Below are 23,141 nucleotides of genomic sequence, written 5' to 3'. Positions count from 1 at the left end.
TTTTGCTAGGATTAGGATAGTTAGCTGTCCACTGTGTTTAGGTTTTGCAAAATGAAGTGATCTGGTCTTTGAATCTCCTTCTGAAGCCTTGGCTGAAAAGAGAGGCTTAGAGGCAGAGGATACTCTACGGACTGAATATGCTTTATTTTTTCCCTTGTAAATCAAATCCTGATGCTTTCCAACTGTGCTGTTAGGGTTTGGCTGTGCAGCTTCTTGTGAGACCACGTATTGCATTTAGATGCAAGAAATGCAGGGGTGCTTGAGCTGCTAGGCACCTAGGGGATCTCACATCCGGAAGTACATGATGGAGAGAGACATAAACCTTTTCTCAGTGTACTCCATTACCGTGGGCAAGCAGCTGCCCTTTTCAGTACCATGACAAAGCAAATGAAGATGGGAGGGGAAAGCTTTGCTTGCTGCTGCTGGCTTCATTACTCAGAGGTACAGATGTCATCTGCTCACATGCTGCCTGCTCTCTCCATCAACAATGGGAGGCCAGTGGTCTGTTTCAGGCTGTGAAATTTTGAGAAATGTGTATGTTTGGACTGCAAACGCTGTCTGAACATCCATTTCTCTTCAGGGAATGAGTGGGAAGGTTTGTCACCCTGACTCACTGGATGGAAAACACTGGCTTAAGATATGTGATTCTAAATAGTTTTACAGCATTTCCCATTTAATAAAAGAAAAACTAGGAGTCCATTTGTTCCAGCAGCTTATAGTTGGATTCAAATCTTGGCCCTTTTGACATACTGGAAATCTCCTAGATTTTAGCAGGATTAGGCTCTGTGCCCCATTTTGTTAGGTCTAGCAAAACTTGAGTTGGGATCTTTTTCATTAAAAACTTCATTGTATGGTGTGTTGTGGGCAGACAGCATTTTCAAACAATGACTTACGGAAGAGAAGAAAATTAAAATATGAGGGATGTCTAAAATAATGCTTCCTTGTTGTATTGCAGATACGTATTTGGGCTCGGAAAGAGGCAGTTAAAAATGGGTATGTTGACTATGCTTTAAATATCACAGGCCCAATATTTTCATTTCTGGAAGACTTACTTAACGTCAGCTATCCTCTGCCAAAGACAGGTGAGATTACTTATTTTCTTAAATGGACCAGAAATACCTGCTGGTGGTGTATAGTTCACAGAGGCAATGCATTCTTTTGCAGTATTCTCTTTCTATGGCTTACCACATTCATGGAAAAAAAAGCCACCTAAGCTCTCCCACTGAATTCTCCTTTCCATATCATGGCTCTTATTTACTCCTAAATTAGAACTCTTACCTTCATATCGCACTCATTCTTTTAAACCATCATTTCCTAATAGAGGGGCTGATAGACTACAAAGAGGATAGAAAAGAGTTGTTCAGTTACATGACTATTTCTGGGATGTATAGACCATACCAGGCAAGTGTTGTAGTCCTTATGTCCTCCTAGGAAATCTGTGCTTGCTGTAACCCATGTCCCCCCAAAGCATTCCTTGCTTTCTTCAGTATGTTCTTGTTTTACCTGTGAATTGGCTGCATGTTCCTGCACATTCCTCCTCAGAAAAACCACTCCAGCAGGAAAACATGTGTTTCTATTTAAAATGGTCATCAGGTATGTCAAATCAAGCTTCAGTCTAGAAAAAAAGGGTGCCATTACGTGGTTTATGTAGTTCTACTGTATAGTTTGTCTTCTACTTGTACTTGGATTTGCAAGGGCTTCAGGATGAATATTATGGGGAAACATGCTCCTTTATACAAATCGGTAGAATATTGAGAGCACAGAGGCAGTTCTTATTTAAAATGAGGTTTGGACCTGCCCATGATCTTAGCAGATAGAAGGACTTTGGGGGAAGAATTTCCCTCCTTTCATTTTTGCTGGTTTGTCAGACCTGCATCTTAGCACTTGAAATAAAATAAATTTTCATCTGTGTAAATATAGTAACTCCCAGTGTGTATAGAGTAACTTGCATAATTACTCACTACGTTTTTTACGGAAAATGTAATATATGCAGTCATCACTTTAGATTTTATTATCTTAGAAATCAAGGGCTGTAGACAATTCTGCTCCATGCTTGTATTCCTCTCTGTAGCAGCAGTGTCAATACATTAATTAATTAGTATAAAAGTCTTACAAAATTGAAGTAGAAGAAATTCTTGCAGGGTTCTTGTAAGGTAAGATTTCACTTTCTCAAGTGCTGTAAAACCATTACAGTCCCACTGTAATGTCATGCAATACAAACTGGATTTCCCACAGACTTTTCTTTGAAGTTCTGCTTAAACATCCACAGGATCAGATCAACCAAAATAGCTACTTGTGGATACTTCTTTTCCAAACTCAAACTATGAAATTAAGGATTATTTAAGGGTTTGTTTTCTTCTGATTTTAATGCAGTTATAAGTGATCTCTCTTCCCCCAAGCTGGTTAGGTGGGGGCTGCCCCACTGAAAAGGAAATACATTTTTAGGTAAGCCTGAGGCAATAAGCCCCACTGAGATGCAGTCTAGCTTTGCTTGTGTTCAGCACCACCCTTACATTAGTTGCCTAGCTTTTGGACTGGAACTGGCTCATGGTCAGCTAGTTGGAGCACAAGCTTGTGTCCGCTTCCAAAATGCTCTTCCAAAATGCATAAGTTTTCCAAATTTTGCTCTTTGTGGCTGAGTTTATACAGTATATCTTTCTTTGATGTTTCGTCCAGCCCTGACATTTGAACTGCAAAACTGTTCTTTGTGTGTAAGTCAGAAGGGGACTACAGAGGTAACAGCCATACTGTGGAAACAAAGAGAGGATGTTTCTAAGGCACCTTTCAGATAAGAGTGGAAAGGATCCCTCTACTGACAGAGCCAAAAGAGCAAGATTTATTTATTTATTTTTATCAGTTGCTAGGAAAGAATGTTAGAATCATAGAAACATAGAATAGTTAGGGTTGGAAAGGACCTTAAGATCATCTAGTTCCAACCCCCTGCCATGGGCAGGGACACCTCACACTAAACCATGTCACCCAAGGCTCTGTCCAACCTGGCCTTGAACACCGCCAGGCATGGAGCATTCACAACTTCCCTGGGCAACCCATTCCAGTGCCTCACCACCCTCACAGTAAAGATCTTCTTCCTTATATCTAACCTGAACTTCCCTGAAGTTTTAACCCATTACCCCTTGTCCTGTCACTACAGTCCCTAATGAAGAGTCCCTCCCCAGCATCCCTATAGCCCCCCTTCAGATACTGGAAGGCTGCTGTGAGGTCTCCACGCAGCCTTCTCTTCTCCAGGCTGAACAGCCCCAACTTTCACATCCTATCTTCATAGGGGAGGTGCTCCAGTCCCCTGATCATCCTCATGGCCCTCCTCTGGACTTGTTCCAACAGTTCCATGTCCTTTTCATGTTGAGGACACCAGAACTGTACACAATATTCCAAGTGAAGTCTCATGAGAGCAGAGTAGAGGGGCAGGATCACCTCCTTCAACCTGCTGGTCATGCTCCTTTTGATGCAGCACAGGATACGGTTGGCTTTCTGGGTGTGAGTACACTGAAGCCGGCTCATGTTCATTTTCTCATTGACCAACACCCCCAAGTCTTCTCTCACAAAGATTTTGAACAAGACCAGTCCCAACACCGATCCCTGAGGGTCACCACTCGTTACTGGTCTCCAGCTGGACATTGAGCCATTGACCACAACTCTGTGTGTGGCCATCCAGCCAGTTTGTTATCCATCAAGTGGTCCATCCATCAAATTGATGTGTCTCCAATTTAGAGACAAGGATGTCGTGTGGGACAGTGTCGAACGCTTTGCACAAGTCCAGGTAGATGACATCAACTGCTCTACTCCTGTCCATCAGTTCTGTAGCCCCATCATAGAAGGCCACCAAATTGGTCAGGCAGGATTTCCCCTTAGTGAAGCCATGCTGGCTGTCACCAAGCACCTTGTTGTTTTTCATGTGCCTTAGCATGCCTTCCAGGAGAATCTGCTCCAGGATTTTGCCAGGCACAGAGGTGAGACTGACTGGTCTGTAGTTCCCTGGGTCATCCATTTCCCCTTCTTGAAAATGGGGGTCATATTTCCCTTTCTTCGGTTGTTGGGAACTTTACCTGGCTGCAATGATTTTTCAAGTATGATGGCCAGTGTCTTAGCAACTTCATTCACCAGCTCTTTCAGGACTCGCAGATGGATTTCATCAGGTCGTATGGACCTGTGCATGTTCAGGTTCTTAAGATGGTGTCGAACCAGATCCTTTCCTACAGTGGGCCCGAGGTCTTCATTCTCACAGTCCCTGAATCTGCCTTCCAAGACTTGGCTGGTGTGGTCAGAGCATTTGCCAGTGAAGACTGAGGCAAAGAAGTCATTCAGAATCTCAGCCTTCTCCAAATTCAGGGTAGCCAGCTCTCCTGACAGCTTCTGGAGAGGGCCCACATTGTCCCTAGTCTGTCTTTTAAGAAAGAGGTGAGTATGATCTTTCCCAAACACAGGAGAAACTTAAAACAGAAAAAGATTTCTGACAGCCAGAACTGAATATATTCTCTCCTAGCATTGGCAGAATACAGCCTTCGTTTTTGTTCAAAACATTTGGATGTGCAAGACACAGTACAGATCTGGGCTTCACAGGAATTTATTATATGGCTTCGTGAAGGAGCAGCCATCATAGGTGGAATGTACAACAAGAAGAAATTTCACAGACCACTTGCATGAGCGTTGCCATAATACCACAAAGAACCACTAAGATGTAGTATTTTATAATTGCACGCTGGACCAGAGTGAGCATTAAAATCATGTGAACATTTTACTCCTGAAAATTTTAAAAGTACATTTTTTTTTTGTCTCTGTTTGACTCAATTTAGATCTGGTTGCACTGCCTGATTTTGGAGCAGGTGCTATGGAAAACTGGGGGCTAATGACTTTCCAAGAATCATCATTGATGTACCAACCAAGTGATAAATTCACAAGCAAAAAGGCAATGATTGCCATAATTGTGTCCCATGAGCTAGGACACCAGGCATGTGGTAAAATATTCTGTACATTTATTTGCCTCTGATGTTGTTTCCTTTTGGTTGCTGATGCTGTGGTCACTGATGATTAGAAGAGAAATAGTGACTTGACAACAGGGGGTATGAGCACTAGAGTACTGAGAGGCTATTTGAATATATGTTCTGCTGATAAATCAACATTGAAAGCAGGTTCTGTCATATTACAGACTGCATACTGACTGTGCAGGACTCATTGATACCAAACTGTTAACAGACTACTTATTTTTTATCTTACGCAGTACCTGAATGCCATTCTAGAAAATACTGTAGGGATGTAGGGGGGACACAGTGCTCTCTAAATACAATATACTTAGTAAGTACTTTGGTGGGAGAATTAATGGAGTTCATAAGTGTTCTTTTGTAGTGGTAGTGCATGTCTGAATTCAAGAGGTATTTGTTTTTCTTTAAGAAACACCCTGTGATATGACAGAAGAAAATTAACATTTTACACTGTACCTTTTTCCAGTTTTCATAGAGATTTTCCAAATTTTTCTTACTGGGTTTGGAATGATAATGCAATTTCACTTATTTATTCACTATGCTTAAGTTACTGTTGTTTGCCAGAGCAACAACTGTTTGCACTTAGTCAACAAAGTTAGTGAAAGAGTTTAACTTCTCTAATGCACTTGTATACCTTTTTGACAAGGTCTGTAACTTTTTAGTCCTTTGGATGAGCAAAGTGTTATTATTGCAAAAATGGAACAAATGTCAGGACTTAATTAAACACTATTTAAAACCAAAGTTGTAGTTCAAGTTTTCAAGAATTAACAAATAAAATACAAATCTACAAGCAATCAGGTTTTTGTTAAATATGAACTGCCAAATATGAGTACATAGCAGCTGTAGTGGAAGTTTTATTGCTTGCCAGGATAGGGATTTGCTGATTTTGGAAATGGTTGTTTCCCCAGTTATGTTTATAGTTCCCTTGACAATTTTCTTTTGTTAAGAGCATGGAAAAATGTTTTTAGTATTGCTTGATAGAAGCCCTCTTTTAACCATAGCCTGATAATGATCTTTTAGATATTTACATTTTATTGGGAAGTATTTAAAATTAAATAGAGTAAAAGAATGACATTGATACTCATGGTATGAAATTAAAGAATAACTGCCCAGAATATCTGTCTTTTTCTAAGGTGCATCTTTTTCTACTCCATTTTCAATGTCTGAAGGAATATCCAACATTTTATTATACATTAAATAAAATTACTTCAGCATAGGTATGTGTGTTTAACCTGCAAAAATTAAAATAGCAGTCCAAAGAGATGTGGAGACATTTTTTTCTTTCTGCTTAAGTGGTTTGGAAATCTGGTTACAATGAACTGGTGGAATGATCTGTGGCTTAATGAGGGACTGGCGTCTTACTTTGAGTACCTGGGAGCTATCTTTGTTGAACCCAAGCTTTCACTGGTAAGTACTAACGCTTACTGAAGTAAACTAAAGTAGCAAAGTTCCAGCATGTACAAAGAAAAGGAAGGTGCAGGAGATGGGATTTAATTAAACAATGGGATTAGCAATTTAACTCCCCTGGGAAGGACCAGCAGGTCATGATTGTTCCCTGGAGAGTCTCCATCTGCTGTGATCCCATTGAGCTCTTCTGCAGCTTGGCACAGAGGATGGCTAGACAGCTGTGATTCTGCAGTGACAAGGAATTGGAATTTTGTCCTAGGTCTGTCATGTAGCAAATCCAGCTTTCACTCCTGGGTCCTGTAGCTGATGGTTTGCCCCCTGACTGTCCAAGCTCTTTTCCAAGCATCCAATACAGGTTGTCACTTTCCAGTATTTGTTCACTTATTGCTTAATAGAGTTGATTTATTTTTAACCTGAGGATCACACCATAATTGTCTTTGTCAGGCTCAGTCTTCTCAGATGTAAAATCTTCCCTGATTACTAATGTTGTATGTGGATTGGGTATGCGGTCCCTTTTACTTCATTGGAAATTAAGGGAGGGGGGAAAAAGGATTGGTCCTTGTTTATTGATAACTATTTTTACTAGTGCTAATCCCATGATCTGTATTCTCTTCTGAGAATAAGTGTTTTGGTGGCAAAATTTAAGGAGGAGGTTGAGACGCTGAGGATCATCAGGGAGTGTGAAAGGGAGATCGACTGGTGGAGTAACTCCCTGGCGTGCCAGTCGGAACGGTTCCAGGGAGATACCCCCCAGAAGGGGAAGGACCCCCTGCCCTCTCACACAGAGGGGGATGGCCCGAGACAGCCCCTGCCCTGTAGCTGTTGCGCAGAGGTAGGGGACCAAAAAGACAACAAGGGTTGGAAGCGAGTTCCAGTTCAACATCGTGGGAAACCCTCCCCCCTTCCTGCCCTGCTTCCCCAGGTGTCCCTCCGTAATAGGTTCGAGGCCCTGGATCTTGAAGGAGAAGTAGGTGAGGATGTGGGGCAAGGCCAGCCTACAAGGCCACATAGGGAAAGGCGGTCGACTTTGCACCTCAAGACTGCCTCTGATAAGAAAGAGAGAAGGGTCATTGTAGTAGGCGATTCCCTTCTGAGAGGAACAGAGGGCCCGATATGCAGAGTTGACCCTCATCATAGGGAAGTGTGTAGTCTGCCTGGAGCCCGGATCAGGGATATCACCAGGGCACTCCCCAGCCTGGTGCACCCGACAGACTACTACCCGCTGCTGGTCTTCCAGACAGGCGAGGGGGAAGCTGCTTCCCGCAGTCTGAGGGGGATGAAGAAAGACTGCAGGGCCTTGGGGCGGATGCTGAAAGAGTCTGGGGCTCAAGTGATCTTCTCCTCACTCCTTCCATCTTCCACTGATGATGTGGGGCGGAATGGGAAGATTCAGTCCATAAACGATTGGCTTTGAGACTGGTGCTACAGGCAGGGCTTTGGATTCTTTGGTAACAGCTGGTTTTATAGGGCACCAGTCTGGACAATGACAAGTGGGAAAGGTTTGTCTCACAGAGGCAAAAGGATGCTGGGGCACGAATTAGCAGGGCTCATTTGGAGAGCTTTAAACTAGATTTGAAGGGGGATGGGGTTGTAGCTGGGCTTGCCCCAGTGGGGCAGCGCTCCAGAATTGATGAAGACTGGGAGGCCTCCTATAATCCTAGGGTGAAATCGGTGTGCTCAGCTCGCTCCCTGGAATGTCTGTACACCAATGCGCACAGCATGGGAAATAAGCAGGAGTTAGAAACCTGTGTTAAGTCAGGAGACTATGATCTGGTGGCAATTACAGAGACGTGGTGGGACAGCTCACATGACTGGAATATAGTCATGGAGGGCTATGTCCTTTTCAGGAAAGACAGGCCAGCCAGGAGGGGTGGTGGGGTTGCTCTTTATGTGCGGGAGCAACTACAGTGCACCGAGTTCTGTCCAGGGACAGATGACGAGCGAGTTGAGAGTCTGTGGGTGAGAATTAAGGGGCAGGCTGGCAGGGGAGATACTGTTGTGGGTGTCTGTTACAGACCACCAGATCAGGGTGAGGAAGTTGACGAGGCCTTCTACAGGCAGCTGAGAGCGGCCTCACAGTCACAGGCCGTGGTTGTCGTGGGGGATTTTAACTTCCCTGATGTTTGCTGGAAGGACCACTCGGCAACCCAGCCGCAGTCCAGGAGGTTCCTCCAGTGTATGGATGATAACTTCCTCCTGCAAATGGTGGATGAGCCAACCAGGAGAGGAGCGCTGCTGGATCTCATCCTCACTAACAAGGAGGGTCTGGTGGAAGCAGTAAGGGTTGAGGGCTGCCTTGGTTGCAGCAACCACGAGATGGTGGAGTTCAGGATCTTGTGTGGTAGGACCAGTAGAATAGCAAGTAGAATTGCAACCCTGGACTTTAGCAGGGCAAACTTTGGCCTTTTCAAGCAATTGCTAGGGGAAATCCCATGGGCAAGGCTGTTTGAAGGTAAAGGGACCCAAGATAGTTGGTTGGTATTCAAGGATTGCTTTTTTCAAGCTCAAGATCAGAGCATCCCGACACGTAGGAAGTCAAGGAAGAGGGCCAGGAGACCTGCGTGGCTAAATAGGGAATTGCTGGGTATGCTCAAGTGGAAGAGGAGAGTTTACAGGTCATGGAATGAGGGGCTGGCCACTTGGGAGGAATATAAGGCTGCTGCTAGAGGATGTAGGAAGGCAGCTAGGAGGACTAAGGCCTCCTTAGAATTAAACCTGGCGAGAAGGGTCAAGGACAGCAAAAAGAGCTTTTTCAAATACATGGCAGATAAAACTAACACCAGAGGCAATGTAGGCCCACTGATGAACGGGATGGGTGCCCTGGTGACAGAAGATACAGAGATGGCAGAGTTACTGAATGCCTTCTTTGTCTCTGTCTACTCTGCTGCAGGCAGTCCTGAAGAGCCCTGTACCCCCGAGACCTTAGATGAAGTCAGCTCAACGGAGCAGTTTGCCTTAGTCGATGAGGAATGGGTTAGAGACCAGTTGAGCAATCTGGACATCCATAAATCCATGGGTCCAGATGGGATGCACCCGCGGGTGCTGAGGGAACTGGCGGAAGTCATTGCTAGACCACTCGCCATCATCTTTACCAAGTCTTGGGAAACGGGAGAGGTGCCTGAGGACTGGAGGAAAGCAAATGTCACTCCAGTCTTCAAAAAGGGCAAGAAGGAGGACCCAGGTAACTATAGACCGGTCAGCCTCACCTCCATCCCTGGGAAAGTGATGGAACACCTTATCCTTGGTGCCATCTTAAGGCATATCAAGGATAAGAGGGTTATGAGGGACAGTCAACATGGCTTCACCAAGGGGAAATCATGCTTGACCAATCTCTTAGCCTTTTATGAGGAAATAACACGGTGGATGGATGATGGCAGAGCGGTGGATGTGGTCTACCTTGACTTCAGCAAAGCATTTGCACAGTCTCCCACAGCATCCTCACAGCTAAATTGAGGAAGTGTGGTCTGGATGATCAGGTAGTGAGGTGGACTGCGAACTGGCTGAAGGAGAGAAGCCAGAGAGTTGTAGTCTATGGGGCGGAGTCTAGTTGGAGGCCTGTAACTAGTGGAGTGCCTCAAGGGTCAGTACTGGGACCAGTATTATTTAATATATTCATCAACGATTTAGATGAGGGAATTGAGTGTACTATCAGCAAGTTTGCTGATGACACTAAGCTGGGAGGAGTGGCTGACACGCCAGAAGGCTGTGCTGCCATCCAGTGAGACCTGGACAGGCTGGAGAGTTGGGCAGGGAATAACGGGATGAAATATAACAAGGGAAAGTGTGGAGTCCTGCATCTGGGCAGGAACAACCCCAGGTTCCAGTATAGGTTGGGGAACGACCTGTTAGAGAGCAGTGTAGGGGAGAGGGACCTGGGGGTCCTAGTGGACGACAGGATGACCATGAGCCAACACTGTGCCCTTGTGGCCAAGAAGGCCAATGGCATCCTGGGGTGTATTAGAAGGGGGGTGGTTAGTAGGTCGAGAGAGGTCCTCCTTCCCCTCTACTCTGCCCTGGTGAGACCCCATCTGGAATATTGTGTCCAGTTCTGGGCCCCTCAGTTCAAGAAGGACAGGGAGCTGCTGGAGAGAGTCCAGCGCAGGGCAACGAAGATGATTAAGGGAGGGGAGCATCTCCCTTATGAGGAAAGACTGAGGGAGCTGGGTCTCTATAGTTTGGAGAAGAGGAGACTCAGGGGTGACCTTATTAGTGTCTATAAATATATAAAGGGGGAGTGTCACGAGGATGGAGCCAGGCTCTACTCAGCGGCAAACAATGATAGGACAAGGGGTAATGGGTACAAACTGGAAGACAAGAGGTTCCACTTAAACTTGAGAAGAAACTTCTTCTCAGTGAGGGTGACGGAACACTGGAACAGGCTGCCCAGGGAGGTTGTGGAGTCTCCTTCCCTGGAGACATTCAAAGCCCGCCTGGACACATACCTGTGTAACATTATCTAGGTGTTCCTGCTCTGGCAGGGGCATTGGACTAGATGATCTTTCGAGGTCCTTTCCAATCTCTAGCATACTGTGATACTGTGATACTGTGTTATGTTCAGCTCTCTTGGATTTGTCTTTTTTTTTTGCAGGATAAAATCTTTTATGATCATGTTGTACAACCTGTCTTAAGGGAAGACAATGAAAGAGGAGTTCGATCACTGTCAGAGACGGAAGAAAAGATCAAAGGATCATTTTCCTTAATATCTCTGTTTGACAGCATCACCTACAGCAAGGTCAAAAGATAGAAAATTTTTCCCATTTCTTGTATATTCTAAACTAAGTAGGTTAGAAACGAACTTTGAATTACAGTGCTTTTTGTAGGTTGTTCTGGCATTCAAAATTGTTTCTGCTTCACACAAAAATTTATTGGATGTTGCAGATGTGTTTGTCTGTGAAATAAATGGTGAAAATAATTTTAACCTCCACGAAATATGAACCATAGGAGTAGCCTGAGTAATTTCTCTGGAATATACTTTGAAAAAATATTGCAATAATAATCACAATTATAACTCATGTTTTCTCGTATCTTTTTGTTTGTACTCCAGGGGGCTTCTATTACCTGGATGCTTTCTGGTTTTCTGACTGAGAAGTTGTTTATCAGAGCACTGACTGTAAGTTAGAAAAGCTAATGTCCTCATTTTGATTTATAAGCCTGAAAAATTACAACTGCACAAATACCTGTATGTCTTGTTGATGTTCTTCACTGAACTCTTGTGAATTCTGATATTTCTGTTTGTTTCCATACAGTTGTATCTGAAAGAATTTTCTTTCTCAAATGCTAACCAAGATGATCTCTGGACCTACATACAGATGGTACTCATTTTTTCTCTAGTATTCTTGCTCTGGTATTTGTCAAAGTCCAAATTTAGGCCATATACTATTTGTAGAAGACTGCACTGGATTTTGGGTATCCCTAGTTCAGTCTGTTGCATAACACTTGCTTTGCTGTCTCTTTTGGCTAATGTCTTCAAAAGTGTTTATTTGGCTGCTTTACTGCACCTGAGACCAGTGAAGCTAAGTACAGGAGTAGAGAGATGAGATGGGAATTCAGGGCCAGTGGAGTTTTGGGTTTCATGGAGATTGCGTAAGCCTACATGAAATTGCATATCCTATTCTTCTGGGGTCTAAGCATTGCCAGATCAGAGTGTGTGATGCTCTGGGCTTGATGATTAAGATGCTGATAAGTCACAGATCCAGCAAAGTCTATACCCAGGGCAGCAGTTCAATATTTTCACCCTTTGCTGGTTTTGGCAGAAATCTGAATAGGAAAACAGGTGCAAATAATAGGTTTATTTATTAAAATCCCAGTTTCCTGGTCCTCTAAAGAAGGCTTCCATTGTGTTGCAGACTCATTCTCAGGTTAAGAACTAGGGTGCCACAATTTCAGGCATGCAAGGCTGCCACATCTTTTAAACTAACAGAGCCTGTACCGATTCACACTAGTTGGGGCTACAGCTTAGTAGATTTTTCAGTTTGCCTTTACTATTAATTTTGTTCATTAGGTAGTCACTTAAAAATTTCTGTTATGGCAGTTTTATTTGAATGAAATCAACAAATCAGGTCTGTCATAGCCATAAAGGTGTGTAAACATACTAACACTGAGAAAGGTTAGCAGTCAGAATGCAGGTTAGCAATAAGAATGAGAAATATCATCTCAGTATTTCATAATTCTTAAAAAGGCTTACTCTGTCTTTGTTATAATGTCAATAATGTCATTTGGACTTTGTTACACTGGTTTTTTTTTTTGCATGAATTGAAGGCCAGTAAACAGCTAAGCAATTGTATTTTCTCTAATATTTTAGAACAACCCCTAGAGTGTTGCTGAAGCAGTATCAGTAACTACCTTTTTATCGTAACTGTTTATAATTCTTGTTTCTCTTGCAGGTCGTAGATGCACAGAATGAAGTTCAGTTGCCAGCGTCTGTAAAACAAATAATGGATTCCTGGACATGCCAAAATGGGTTTCCAGTTTTAACATTAAATCTAACCACTGGCACAATCAGTCAGGAACAATTTCTTAATAAAAAGAATGAAAACAGCACTGATTCTTACAAGTATGTTTAGTTTGTGTTTTTATTGCATGCTTATACCCTATTTTTTTGCAGGAGACTCTTCGGTTAGGACATTATGTTTTGACTGTCTGATTTTTTAACTTTATGGTTTTTTTCTTGTCACAAGCAACGAAGTAAAATCTGTTGGAGACTGGAGGTTGCAGTAGTTCTGCAAGCCGCTTGCTTTGCTAAAAGGTTGCTTTCCTCTGGAGTAGTGACATTTCCAGCCACATAATGGTTTTGTAAGGACAGACACAGGGCAGGAATAGGTTGCAGAGCAGGAGTTTTGCCTGGTGTTTTCTTCTTTCCTCCTCCCCTGGTTGTGCAGACTGGGGACCTGGATGAACCATGCTGTAGCTTCTTTACAGCGCACGTATTCCTAGTCTCTTCAGCTTGGCAAAGATAAAGAGGTTTCATTTAAGCACTTTCTAGGAAAGTGTCTGGTACTTGACACACAGCTCTGAAGTTCCTGTCAGTGAGTGTTGCCTGGTCCGTTTGGAAGCTGTGCTGCTTATTCAGATGTCTAAAAATGGTGATAGAAGGAGCTGCCCACTTTGGAAACTTATGGCTAAAGTCTGAACTTTCATGAAATTCAGCAGTTGTCATGAGTGTTGGGATGAATGGACAGGGCCCACGAGATGAGTTCTCACACAGGTAAAAAGTATAAAGGAGAGCAAAACCCGAAGTAGTTTTCCCCTGGCTGCTATTGCTGGTCATACAAGCAGCCAGAAGAAATCTTAACAAGAACCATACTTTGCTCCCAGGCTCCAGGATTTGGAGTCCATTCAGTGCTTGTGGTCAGCTCAAATAAGGAGTCCCAAGTTACAAATGTTAAATCCTTACTGAGTTAGCAAGAGGCAATACCATGAATTGAATGAAGTGAATATAAGAAAATCCATGACATGCCCATGGCTGGGGGTTGGAACTAGATGATCTTTAAGGTCTCTTCCAACCCAAACCATTCTATAATTCTATGCTTGTATGATTTTATGTATTGCAGAATTTTTCAGGTTTAGATGCTTTCCTCTGTTTTCCCCAGGAGTTTTACATTTCCTCAGAAAGGAAATTACAGCTGTCAGAATTACAATTGTATTGCTGGCTGGGGGCTTTTTTTAGTGGACACCCTTCTGAAAAGCAGCTTTATATTCTCCAGAAATAGGATGAAGTGCTGTAAAATTATTGCCTGAAGAAGGAAAGCCATATCACAGAGATACAGTGGTGTTCAAATACGGGCAGTATTCTAGATGCTTAAACTCTCTGGTGATCCTAGGTACTGATTCAGCGTAGGTACCACCATCTGATGAGGTTTTGTGTGTCAGAGGAGAGAAGGTAGATGGAGATTCTTGTAAGGAGGAACCCATTTGCAGTCTAGTTTAGCATAAGCTGAGAGGGGGGTATTTTTAAGCTTAAGAATTAATTATATATATTTTTTTTTATTTAAGTAACACATGGATTATTCCTATTTCTTGGATGAGAAATGGATCATCACAGCCCTTAATGTGGTTAGATAAAAGCAGCAGTAAGTAATGTATTTGTTTATGCATGCTAAAACCAAACTAATAAAAACACAGCTAACTCTTCTCTACATAGGATGCATTTGAATCGAATAAGGAGATAAAACACATTTCAGTTGTATTTGAAAGCCATGTAGCAAACTTATCAGACACTATTCAGTCAAGGAACTTGCATTTATGTTTTTAGTTTAAAAAATAATTTTATTTTTGACTTTCTGATGAATAAATAAACCAGATGTTTCTTTACAAACATGGAAATGTTAAGGGTAATTTTAAATTCAGTTACTATTTTGAGAACTCCTGTGAGTTCTCTTCTGGTGGAGAAGTGTTATGTTTTTAAGAGGTGTTCATCACAGTACTTTTGGAAAATGAAAATGAGGAATTTTCAATTCAACAATAAACAAAGTGTTAACTTGAATTTAGGAATAATTGCTGCAGTGGCATAATAATACATAAAGAGGAAACATTTCAAAAGTGATTTTGCATGTGTTTTGTTGCTGTAAATAGCTCTGCAGGAGCTAATGAATCATACTTCTAAACATACTAAACTCAAAGCTCCAAGCAGTGCCAAGCATGTTCATTCAGTGCTGCACTGTACAGTGTTAAAAGCCTGTCCTGCTGGTTGAGGGCTCCTCAGGCAATGTCTATATTTGTCACTTCTGCTCATGTAATAGTGCTGGTCACTGGCCCTGAGACATCCATGCAGCAATAAAAGGCACATTAGAAGGATGGTTTTGATATGGTAGAACATATTTCACTCAGCCTTGGTAGTGGAGGAGCATAGTTTTGCTGTCTTAGCTGTATCTGAAAGTGCTCTTGATGATTAGCACAGCTTTGAACCAGTATGCTATTAGAGAGGAAGTACTGCTAGTGCTATATTCTAGCTGGTTTTAAATGGTTAAGCTACTATCTGTCATGTGCCACTTTTCCATCTCATTTAACTTGTGAAGAGAATTTAGCAGTGCACAGAAAATAAAATGAAACACTTTATGTCACTTTACAGAAGTGTTTCCTGAAATGCAAGTATCAGAATCAGAACATGACTGGGTCCTGCTGAATGTAAATTTAAATGGATACTACAGAGTAAACTACGATCAGTTAAACTTAAAAAGATTAGCACGCTTGCTTGAAAATGATCCAAAGGTAAGATCATATTTCTCTTCTCAGGCTTATAAACAGACTCTTTCCATGTGTTTCTTCTTGCAGTTCTTACTAGTAACCACACTGATGAAAACCTGGAATAGTGAGAAACTTGTTATCAAATAAGAAGAAATGATCCACTGTTGCACCACTGAAGTCACTGGAAGCCTTTCATAGTGGGAGAGAAACAGGCCCAAGTAATTTCACATATGCATGAAAAATAACAACATGAGATGGCATTCTGTCTTCAAAGTTGTCTTAACACCTAATGGTTCTTTCAGTATCTTAAATTTGGCTCAAGGGTTAGTTACTGGTATGCATGTGTGATTGGGCTTTATCTGCTGTTAGGTAACCATGGAGAAGGAAAGCTGCAAAAAAGCTTTTTATTTCCACATTTCCACAAATCACAGTATTTCTGCCAGTGTAATTCCAGGAAAAAAGTCGTGGTTTTGGTTGTTTTTTGTGTTGGTTTTTGTTTGTTTGTTTTTGTTGCTTTTGTTTTGGGTATTTTTTTTTTTTTTTTTAGTTTTTCTTTCTTTTTTTTAGATTTTTCTCAGAAGTCCTAATCAGTTCTACTTGTGCTCTTTCAGTCCTCTATAGACACTATAGATACCTCTGACTTGCCACAGTTTGGGCTGAAGGTGAAAGTGGTACAGAACAGCCTATATCTGTGGCTGTATATGGGGTTGGATGGTTTTTAATGTTGCCTCACCCAGGAGTGAGCCAGAGGTTCCAGTAGTAATGTCAACCCATTGGTTTTGTTAAGAACAGTGAGAAAGTGTAAGCTTTCAGGAAGGTCAGGAAACGACGGTGATATGAACATGGGGTGTGGTTAAACCTTTTTACGGCACACTGATTTTCTTTCTTCTAGACTATTTTCTTCCACAGCAGATCTAAGGCAGTAGGAAATTAGGTGTGTGCTGACTTGGTTGGCACCAGTCAGTGGGAAGGATCTCTCGAGCAGCGGTCAAGCTGTAGGGCATGGAAGCAGGGAGGAGATGAGGAGGGACCAACAGTCCTAACAAGAGCACAAATTGTAGGCAGGGGTTTGGCCATAGCTCTGCCTCAGTCATTTAATTCATGATAGTGCCAGACACTTTGCTGTGGACTAATTAGAGGAGGCGCTCTGAACTGAAGCATCAGAAGTTAAAAATGTATCAAAATGATAGAACTAGGATGTTTTTAGGAAATGTAGCATTTCCATATTTTAATTTTAATTTCAGCATGCAAGTAAGAGGGGTCTTGAAATTCCATGCTTAATGTACTGTAGCTGTATATTTATATTATGTAGCTATATATTTATATATACAAACACCCCTAAAAGCACATATGTAATTTCAGCTTAAAGTGCAGGATCCATTTTACGACTTTTTGTAGAAGATTTTGGCTTAGAAAAAATATCTTATCCTTCTGAAACATAGTAAAGCTTTTTAAAACTCTTAATGACATGTTTTAGATCTGTTAACACCACCATAAATACTCTCTGCAGGCTATTCCTGCTGTCAGCAGGTTCCAGCTGATAGATGATGTTTTTGCATTGACACAGTAAGTATGTTTTGAGTATGTCATAGAAAATGATTGAACTATGTGATTATATTCAACATTGCTACTTCTGCTTTGTTCATCCCTGCCCCTATGTGCCTCATAAGAACAACAGCTGTTTTGACAAAACACTGGGAGAGTTAAGCATTTAATCCATTCTTCTGTCAGTGCTGAGCTATTTCTTTCAAAATTTCTTCTAAGTTTTGTTCCAACTCTTAGAAAATATTTTAAGTAATGGCACTGTCATGAGTTTTTTAAGGACTAACCTCTATTTGTTGTAACAGAAGAAAGATTCTGAATGAAATTCTGAATTTCTCATAATTTATTCTCAGCTAGCTCAGCTATGATGTCCTGTATCACTGTTAATAATGTTTCAATTTCCCCAGCTGATGGATGACTCTGCTGCTCATGTCATGGTGCTAGAGAGGTCAGCAGTACTGTAGGGAGCTGAAGAAGCAACATATGTCTGTGCCTTAAATGTGCCAGAGGTCACAAAGGCATCAGACACCTATGATGTGCAAGCTAAGGGAGGAGGTGGCCAAAGCATACTGCACCACCTCAGAGCCTGTGGAGGTAGCCCTCGGATGAGAAAGTAAAAATTCTCATTTCTTCTCTCATACAAATGCCCTTTCTCTTAAGAAAGCTCAAAATTAGTATTTAATAAGGAATGTAACTGTAAAGTGTAGAACTGTGCTTCTGTGTAAATGCACTAGGAATGTTTCTGTCCTGGAAGAGAGGGCTTGAATTGGAATTTAATTGGGAAAAAAATAATTCTGTGCTTATTCCATACTGAGGCACAGAAATGCCATGCTGAAGTTGTTCATTCCACAAATAATGTGCATGTGAATGAAACTGTTTTTTTACGGTAATTTATATTCTACGAAAGAACCTGTAATGAAAATACATTGTTTAAACCATAAAAATGTAAACGTATTAAAACTCATACCAGTGCTCTTTTACTTCATTTTGTTCTAGTTAGACTGATGAGTGCTGTAAATGTGCTTGTGCTGTAAATGTGCTTATGCTCTGTCCTGAAGGCACAAGCAAAATAGTTTGCATGCTGCCATGCTTACTGCCATGATTGTCCTATTACTTTGAGAGTGGCACTGTAATAAACGTGAGAGTTAGCTCTATTTTTCCAACATTTCTTCTAGGTTACTTTCCATGCAGTTTTCTGATGTTTGTCAGTTTCATAAATAAACAGACATTCAGGGTAGGTGATTAATGTGGTTAAATATACTCAAGTATGAGGTTTTTCATTTTCAAATAGGTTTGGATATATTCAGATTGAAACAGCACTTGAACTAACAAAGTACCTTGCCAGAGAAGATGAACTCTTCATATGGAATATAGTTTTGTTAAACCTAGTACCCGAGAATTGGGAAAGTACTCTGAAAAACTATGAAGTATATCCACTTTTAAAGGTATCGACTTTTTTGTTAGTTAGCAAAGATACTGGGCCTTTTAAATAAATTGACTAAAATGAATGCTTTTTAAATTCTCAAGAAAGTAATGATGACTATGATGGGTGATAGTTCTTGTTGCTCCCTTGGCATGATTTGTCTTTTTTTTTTCTTTTTTTTTAATAGAAGGAGGTACTTATTTGTATATATTAGTTAATGATAAAAATATCATTGAACTTCAAGCAATTTTTATTATAAAGCAGAGATATATAAAATTCTTTTTATTAACCTTGATCCTCGGTTTTTGAAAAACTGGGGATCTGGAAAATACAGCTATCAGTCAGTAATAGATAGTCTGTGGTAAGTAACAGGAGTAACACTGTTATGTATAAAGGGCATGTAGTATGTATGTGCTGTGTGGTTTGTACTGCTGTCCAGTTTGTCTTCATAGAGAGAAAAAAAGGATTGGGTTTGTATACTAAATGAGAGAATTCTTTCACATATTTGAGCTACCTGAGATGATACTGTCTTACTTATTTCCTTCACTTCTACTTGAAGATTTCACTTCTGTTTAAAGTACAACCCCACAGTAGTAGTTCTCTTAAATTCTAAAGTAAAGGCATGTTTAAAATATGTGAGAAGTATTTTCTAATGTATTTTCTAACGTATTTTCTAAAGTATTGACGTTCTTTTTCTGTTGTTTTTTGTTGTTTTTTTTTGTTTTGGTTTTTTTTTTGCCTGAGAATGAGCATTTGTTTTCTTTCATAACAAGTTTAAAGGTCCTAGTGATGTGAAATGGTAACTTCCCAGTTTGAACGGATGTGCAGGTGTATTGAATTTTAGACCCAATTTATATAGTTTATTTTAATGTGGTGTTTTGTTAAGAAATTAATAGTGGTAAATATTTAAGATAAATCTGAGAAAATAAGGAAAAATACAGTAAAATAAAAACTTGCGTATAAATTAAAGTAATTTTTCTTTCCCTTCTTTTAAAAGAAATACCTTTTAAAGAGAATGTTGCCAATATACCATTATTATGCAGGTTTTATTCGTGAAAATGTTGACGCTTTGGAAGATGACTATTTTGCTCAGTAAGTATTCTTTTCTCAAAAATTTTTTCTGATGTGAATGGATCTGATACACTGTAGTTTGCCTCTAAATTTCAATACAGGAAAAATGGTCAAACTGATTTGAATGTAACTGAATTTTTATTTTTATTGTCCTGTAGGAATGTGTTACTTACGATGCTCTATTTAGTGAGCATAAAAGATGATAGTTTAATGATCTAAGTGGTAGTAGCTTTTGTTGATAAGAGAATAGGCTCAACAGGCTGCTGCTAGTTGGCGAAAACCTGACAGCAATGAATTTTAGATGTGATTTATGGATCAATCACTAGAACTTTAATATGCTTCATTTTGCAAGGCCACTGCAGCCACAGTCTTGAATGTAAGAGTGATTTGGACTAGGTGCAATTAGTTTCTTAAAACTCCCAATAGGGATATAAACCACAGAAACAAACAAACAAAAAAAAATTATAGGACATTCATAATCTCATTTATGTCCATGAATGTTGATGTTGCAACTATTATTATTAGTAGTTTATTTATTTGTTTATGAATTCTTATTTTTCATTAAACCTCAACTGTTTCTAGTAGAGGTTCTTCTGGGTTAATGGCTGAAACCTCAACATGAGGAAGAATTTATTTACACTGAGGGTGGCAGAGCACTGGAACAGGCTGCCCAGGGGAGTTGTGGAGTCTCCTTCTCTGGAGATATCCAAAACACACTTAAGACACATTCCTGTGTAACCTGCTGTAGGTGGCCCTGCTTGTCAGGAGGGTTAGATTAGATGATCTCCAAAGGTCCCTTCCAACCCTAATGGTTGATTCTGTGATTCTGTGAATCTGTGCTGGTCAAGCACAGTTCAGGTACTCCAAATGTAGAATACGTATCTTTTATTCTTGATATTTTTGGCTTCCCTTCAAGAGTGTATTTGGAAAAGCTTTTTGCAACAGCGTGCTGGCTGGGTCTCCAAGACTGTTTGAACCTGTCATCTGAACTGTACGCTAAGTGGATGGACAACCCTGAGTACAAGTAAGAATGATGATGTGCTCTTATGAGGTGTGCATGTGTAAGTGAGGTGGGAAGTTAAAGGGCTCTTACACAGGGGAAGCAGAAAGAGAAATGCTCCTGTACACTGCTTTTCTTCCTTGACAGAAGGACAGAATTTATGCCTAGCTGTGCCCCCCAGCCTCCTCCTCTTCCCCTGATCTAAACTTTATGATGATTTTACTATTATTGCTTTTTCATAGACTTTACAGGCTGGAGGATACAGCTTTTTTTGCCATGAAGACCAAAATCTGTTTAGCCACGTAAATAGGTGATCAGATTATGTCCACTATCACGTATTGCCCAGTCCCTTTGTTGCAGTACAGCCTTAGGTGTACCATATAACAACTCAGTTTCTAAGCTTCTTTTAGAAATACTGAGTGAAATGATGCGTGTATGATACAGGCATCTACCCATGGTGAGCCCATCAAATTGCCTTGCATATTTTCTGTTCACATAAAGAGGTGCTGGGAACAGCTGTCAGTTCTTACGCTGATACTGGAGCCTGGTGGTCAGGTTTCTGGTCTGTGAGGATAGAGGCTGAGCTGTACCAGGAGCAGACTTTCTGTATGAGCACTACATTGTTAAAGAAAAATTATGATGTATTGAAATTCTTATTCTCTTTTCCTCCCCCTTTCTTTTGATGTTTTTCTATGCAATAGTCAAATTGTATTGGCACTGGTAAGTGAATATACAGTTTATTATTACTTTTATTTGTTGTAATAAATATTTAGTTGTTACTTGTATATCTGTTGATATATGTAGTTGGCTAAGTAGAATGAACTTGTACATTTATGTTTGAGGGTTTTTAAATAGCTTCATAGTGATCATCCTCATAAAAAAAAAAACAGAGTTTACTTTGCGGTTAAGCTGAAAAGTTCAAATAGCCTAAAGACATGCTGTTATGTTCCAGAGAGAATATTCTTACTATCCAATACTAAAAGCAACAATGCTATCCTGAATTCTCAGGCTGTTCTCAAAACAGACACCGATCTTCCCCTATAAATAATATTTGAAATGTTTTTTTCCTGGAGGAATACTACATACCTTATCTGATTTGAAGAGCTGAAAAGTCTGTGAAATGTATCAGCTGAGCTGGTTTTAAATTACATGGAGAAGATTAATATCACTGTCCTTCTGGCACTGAGATAAGTTCAAAGGGACTTTACAGCCGTACACTTCACATAGCTGTAAGTGAGGAAGAAAATGCAGCTATGAATTTTATTAAGTGTAAAAAAAAGACCATGTTTTAAAGGAAGAAAACATAGGAGATAGGACACTTCTTATGTTTCAAATGACAGATCATAGTTCCTGTTCACTTAAAGAGGAAACTTTTCATATGCTGGATAGAAAATGAATAGGGCACAGTAAACTTTATGAATAGATGCTCTTACATTCTCCTTTCTGAGAGGAATATTCGTAACAGTACACTATAGCTGTTCTGCCACATGTGGAACCCAGCAGGATTCTCATGTCTGTGGAAGGATATAACTGTAAAATCACAGAACGGTTTGGCTTGGAAAGGACCTTAAGATCATCTAGTTCCAACCCCCTGCCATGGGCAGGGACACCTCACACTAAACCATGTACCCAAGGCTCTGTCCAACCTGGCCTTGAACACTGCCAGGGATGGAGCATTCACAACTTCCCTGGCAACCCATTCCAGTGCCTCATCACCCCTCACAGTGAAGAACTTCTTTATATTCAATCTGAACTTCTCCTGTTTAGTTTGAACCCATTACCTCTTGTCCTGTTGCTACAGTTCCTAATGGAGAGTCCCTTTCCAGCATCCCTATAGCCCCCCTTCATATGCTGGAAGGCTGCTGTGAGGTCTCCACTCAGCCTTTTCTCCTCCAGGCTGAACAGCCCCAACTTCCACAGCCTGTCTTCATATGGGAGGTGCTCCAGTCCCCTGATCATCCTTGTGGCCCTCCTCTGGACTTGCTCCAACAATTCCATGTCCTAAACAATTCCATGTCCTTCTTATGTTGAGGACATTAGAACTGCACACATACAATGCTTTTCCCTTTAAGATAAGGTGACCAACTTTCAGCTGAACATTTCCAAATAGCTCCTGGTAGAACTTAACTGGACTTGATATGGTGCATTTTTATCTGTTCCTCAGAAATAACAAGCCAAGAGCTGTGATTCCCAGCCAGTTTTTCAGTTTTACTCTTTTTTGCTTATAGGCGTGAAGTGAAGCCAGATAAATTAATGTATTCTCTGTGGTGCTGTTTCTGGCTTGTCTTCTTTTGAAAGAAGTCTGTTGAGGGAGGGAGAATGTTGCTGTACAATTTAGTTATTTACTAAAGGTAACTGTATGCTGCCATTGTCCTCAAAACTTAAGAAATCACCATGTCACTTCTGCATTAGCTGTAGGAAAATAATGTAAAATAATCTACCTTTCTTCCCAGCATCTCTTTGTATCTTCCCCAAGATCCAGAAATAAGAGAATCCTGACAAGCCAGTAATATCAAAC

At 40.8% G+C, this 23,141-nt stretch overlaps 1 protein-coding gene across 3 annotated transcripts in view; it reads left to right on the top strand.

Moving 5' to 3' along the window:
- LVRN (laeverin) overlaps nt 1-23,141 on the top strand; it is a 39,129-nt gene that overhangs the window by 10,668 nt on the left and 5,320 nt on the right. Inside the window, exons 4-17 of one of the 3 annotated variants that reach the window (XM_062604476.1) lie at nt 956-1,082; nt 4,812-4,966; nt 6,291-6,404; nt 10,993-11,136; nt 11,449-11,514; nt 11,651-11,716; nt 12,788-12,957; nt 14,397-14,473; nt 15,472-15,611; nt 17,098-17,153; nt 18,421-18,574; nt 19,550-19,644; nt 20,540-20,647; nt 21,325-21,343. In XM_062604476.1, the coding sequence (XP_062460460.1) occupies nt 956-1,082; nt 4,812-4,966; nt 6,291-6,404; nt 10,993-11,136; nt 11,449-11,514; nt 11,651-11,716; nt 12,788-12,957; nt 14,397-14,473; nt 15,472-15,611; nt 17,098-17,153; nt 18,421-18,574; nt 19,550-19,644; nt 20,540-20,647; nt 21,325-21,343 (1,491 nt within the window). The remainder of the gene's footprint in view (nt 1-955; nt 1,083-4,811; nt 4,967-6,290; nt 6,405-10,992; nt 11,137-11,448; nt 11,515-11,650; nt 11,717-12,787; nt 12,958-14,396; nt 14,474-15,471; nt 15,612-17,097; nt 17,154-18,420; nt 18,575-19,549; nt 19,645-20,539; nt 20,648-21,324; nt 21,344-23,141) is intronic. The other 2 variants (XM_062604474.1, XM_062604475.1) reach the window with 2 other exon arrangements.

Source organism: Pezoporus occidentalis, unplaced genomic scaffold, assembly GCF_034315485.1.
Source record: "Pezoporus occidentalis ecotype Australia unplaced genomic scaffold, CSIRO_AGI_Poc_V1 ctg86, whole genome shotgun sequence".
NCBI lineage: Eukaryota > Metazoa > Chordata > Aves > Psittaciformes > Psittacidae > Pezoporus > Pezoporus occidentalis.
The sequence above is the reverse complement of the archived record's forward strand: the minus strand, read 5'-3'. Positions and strand labels throughout refer to the sequence as shown.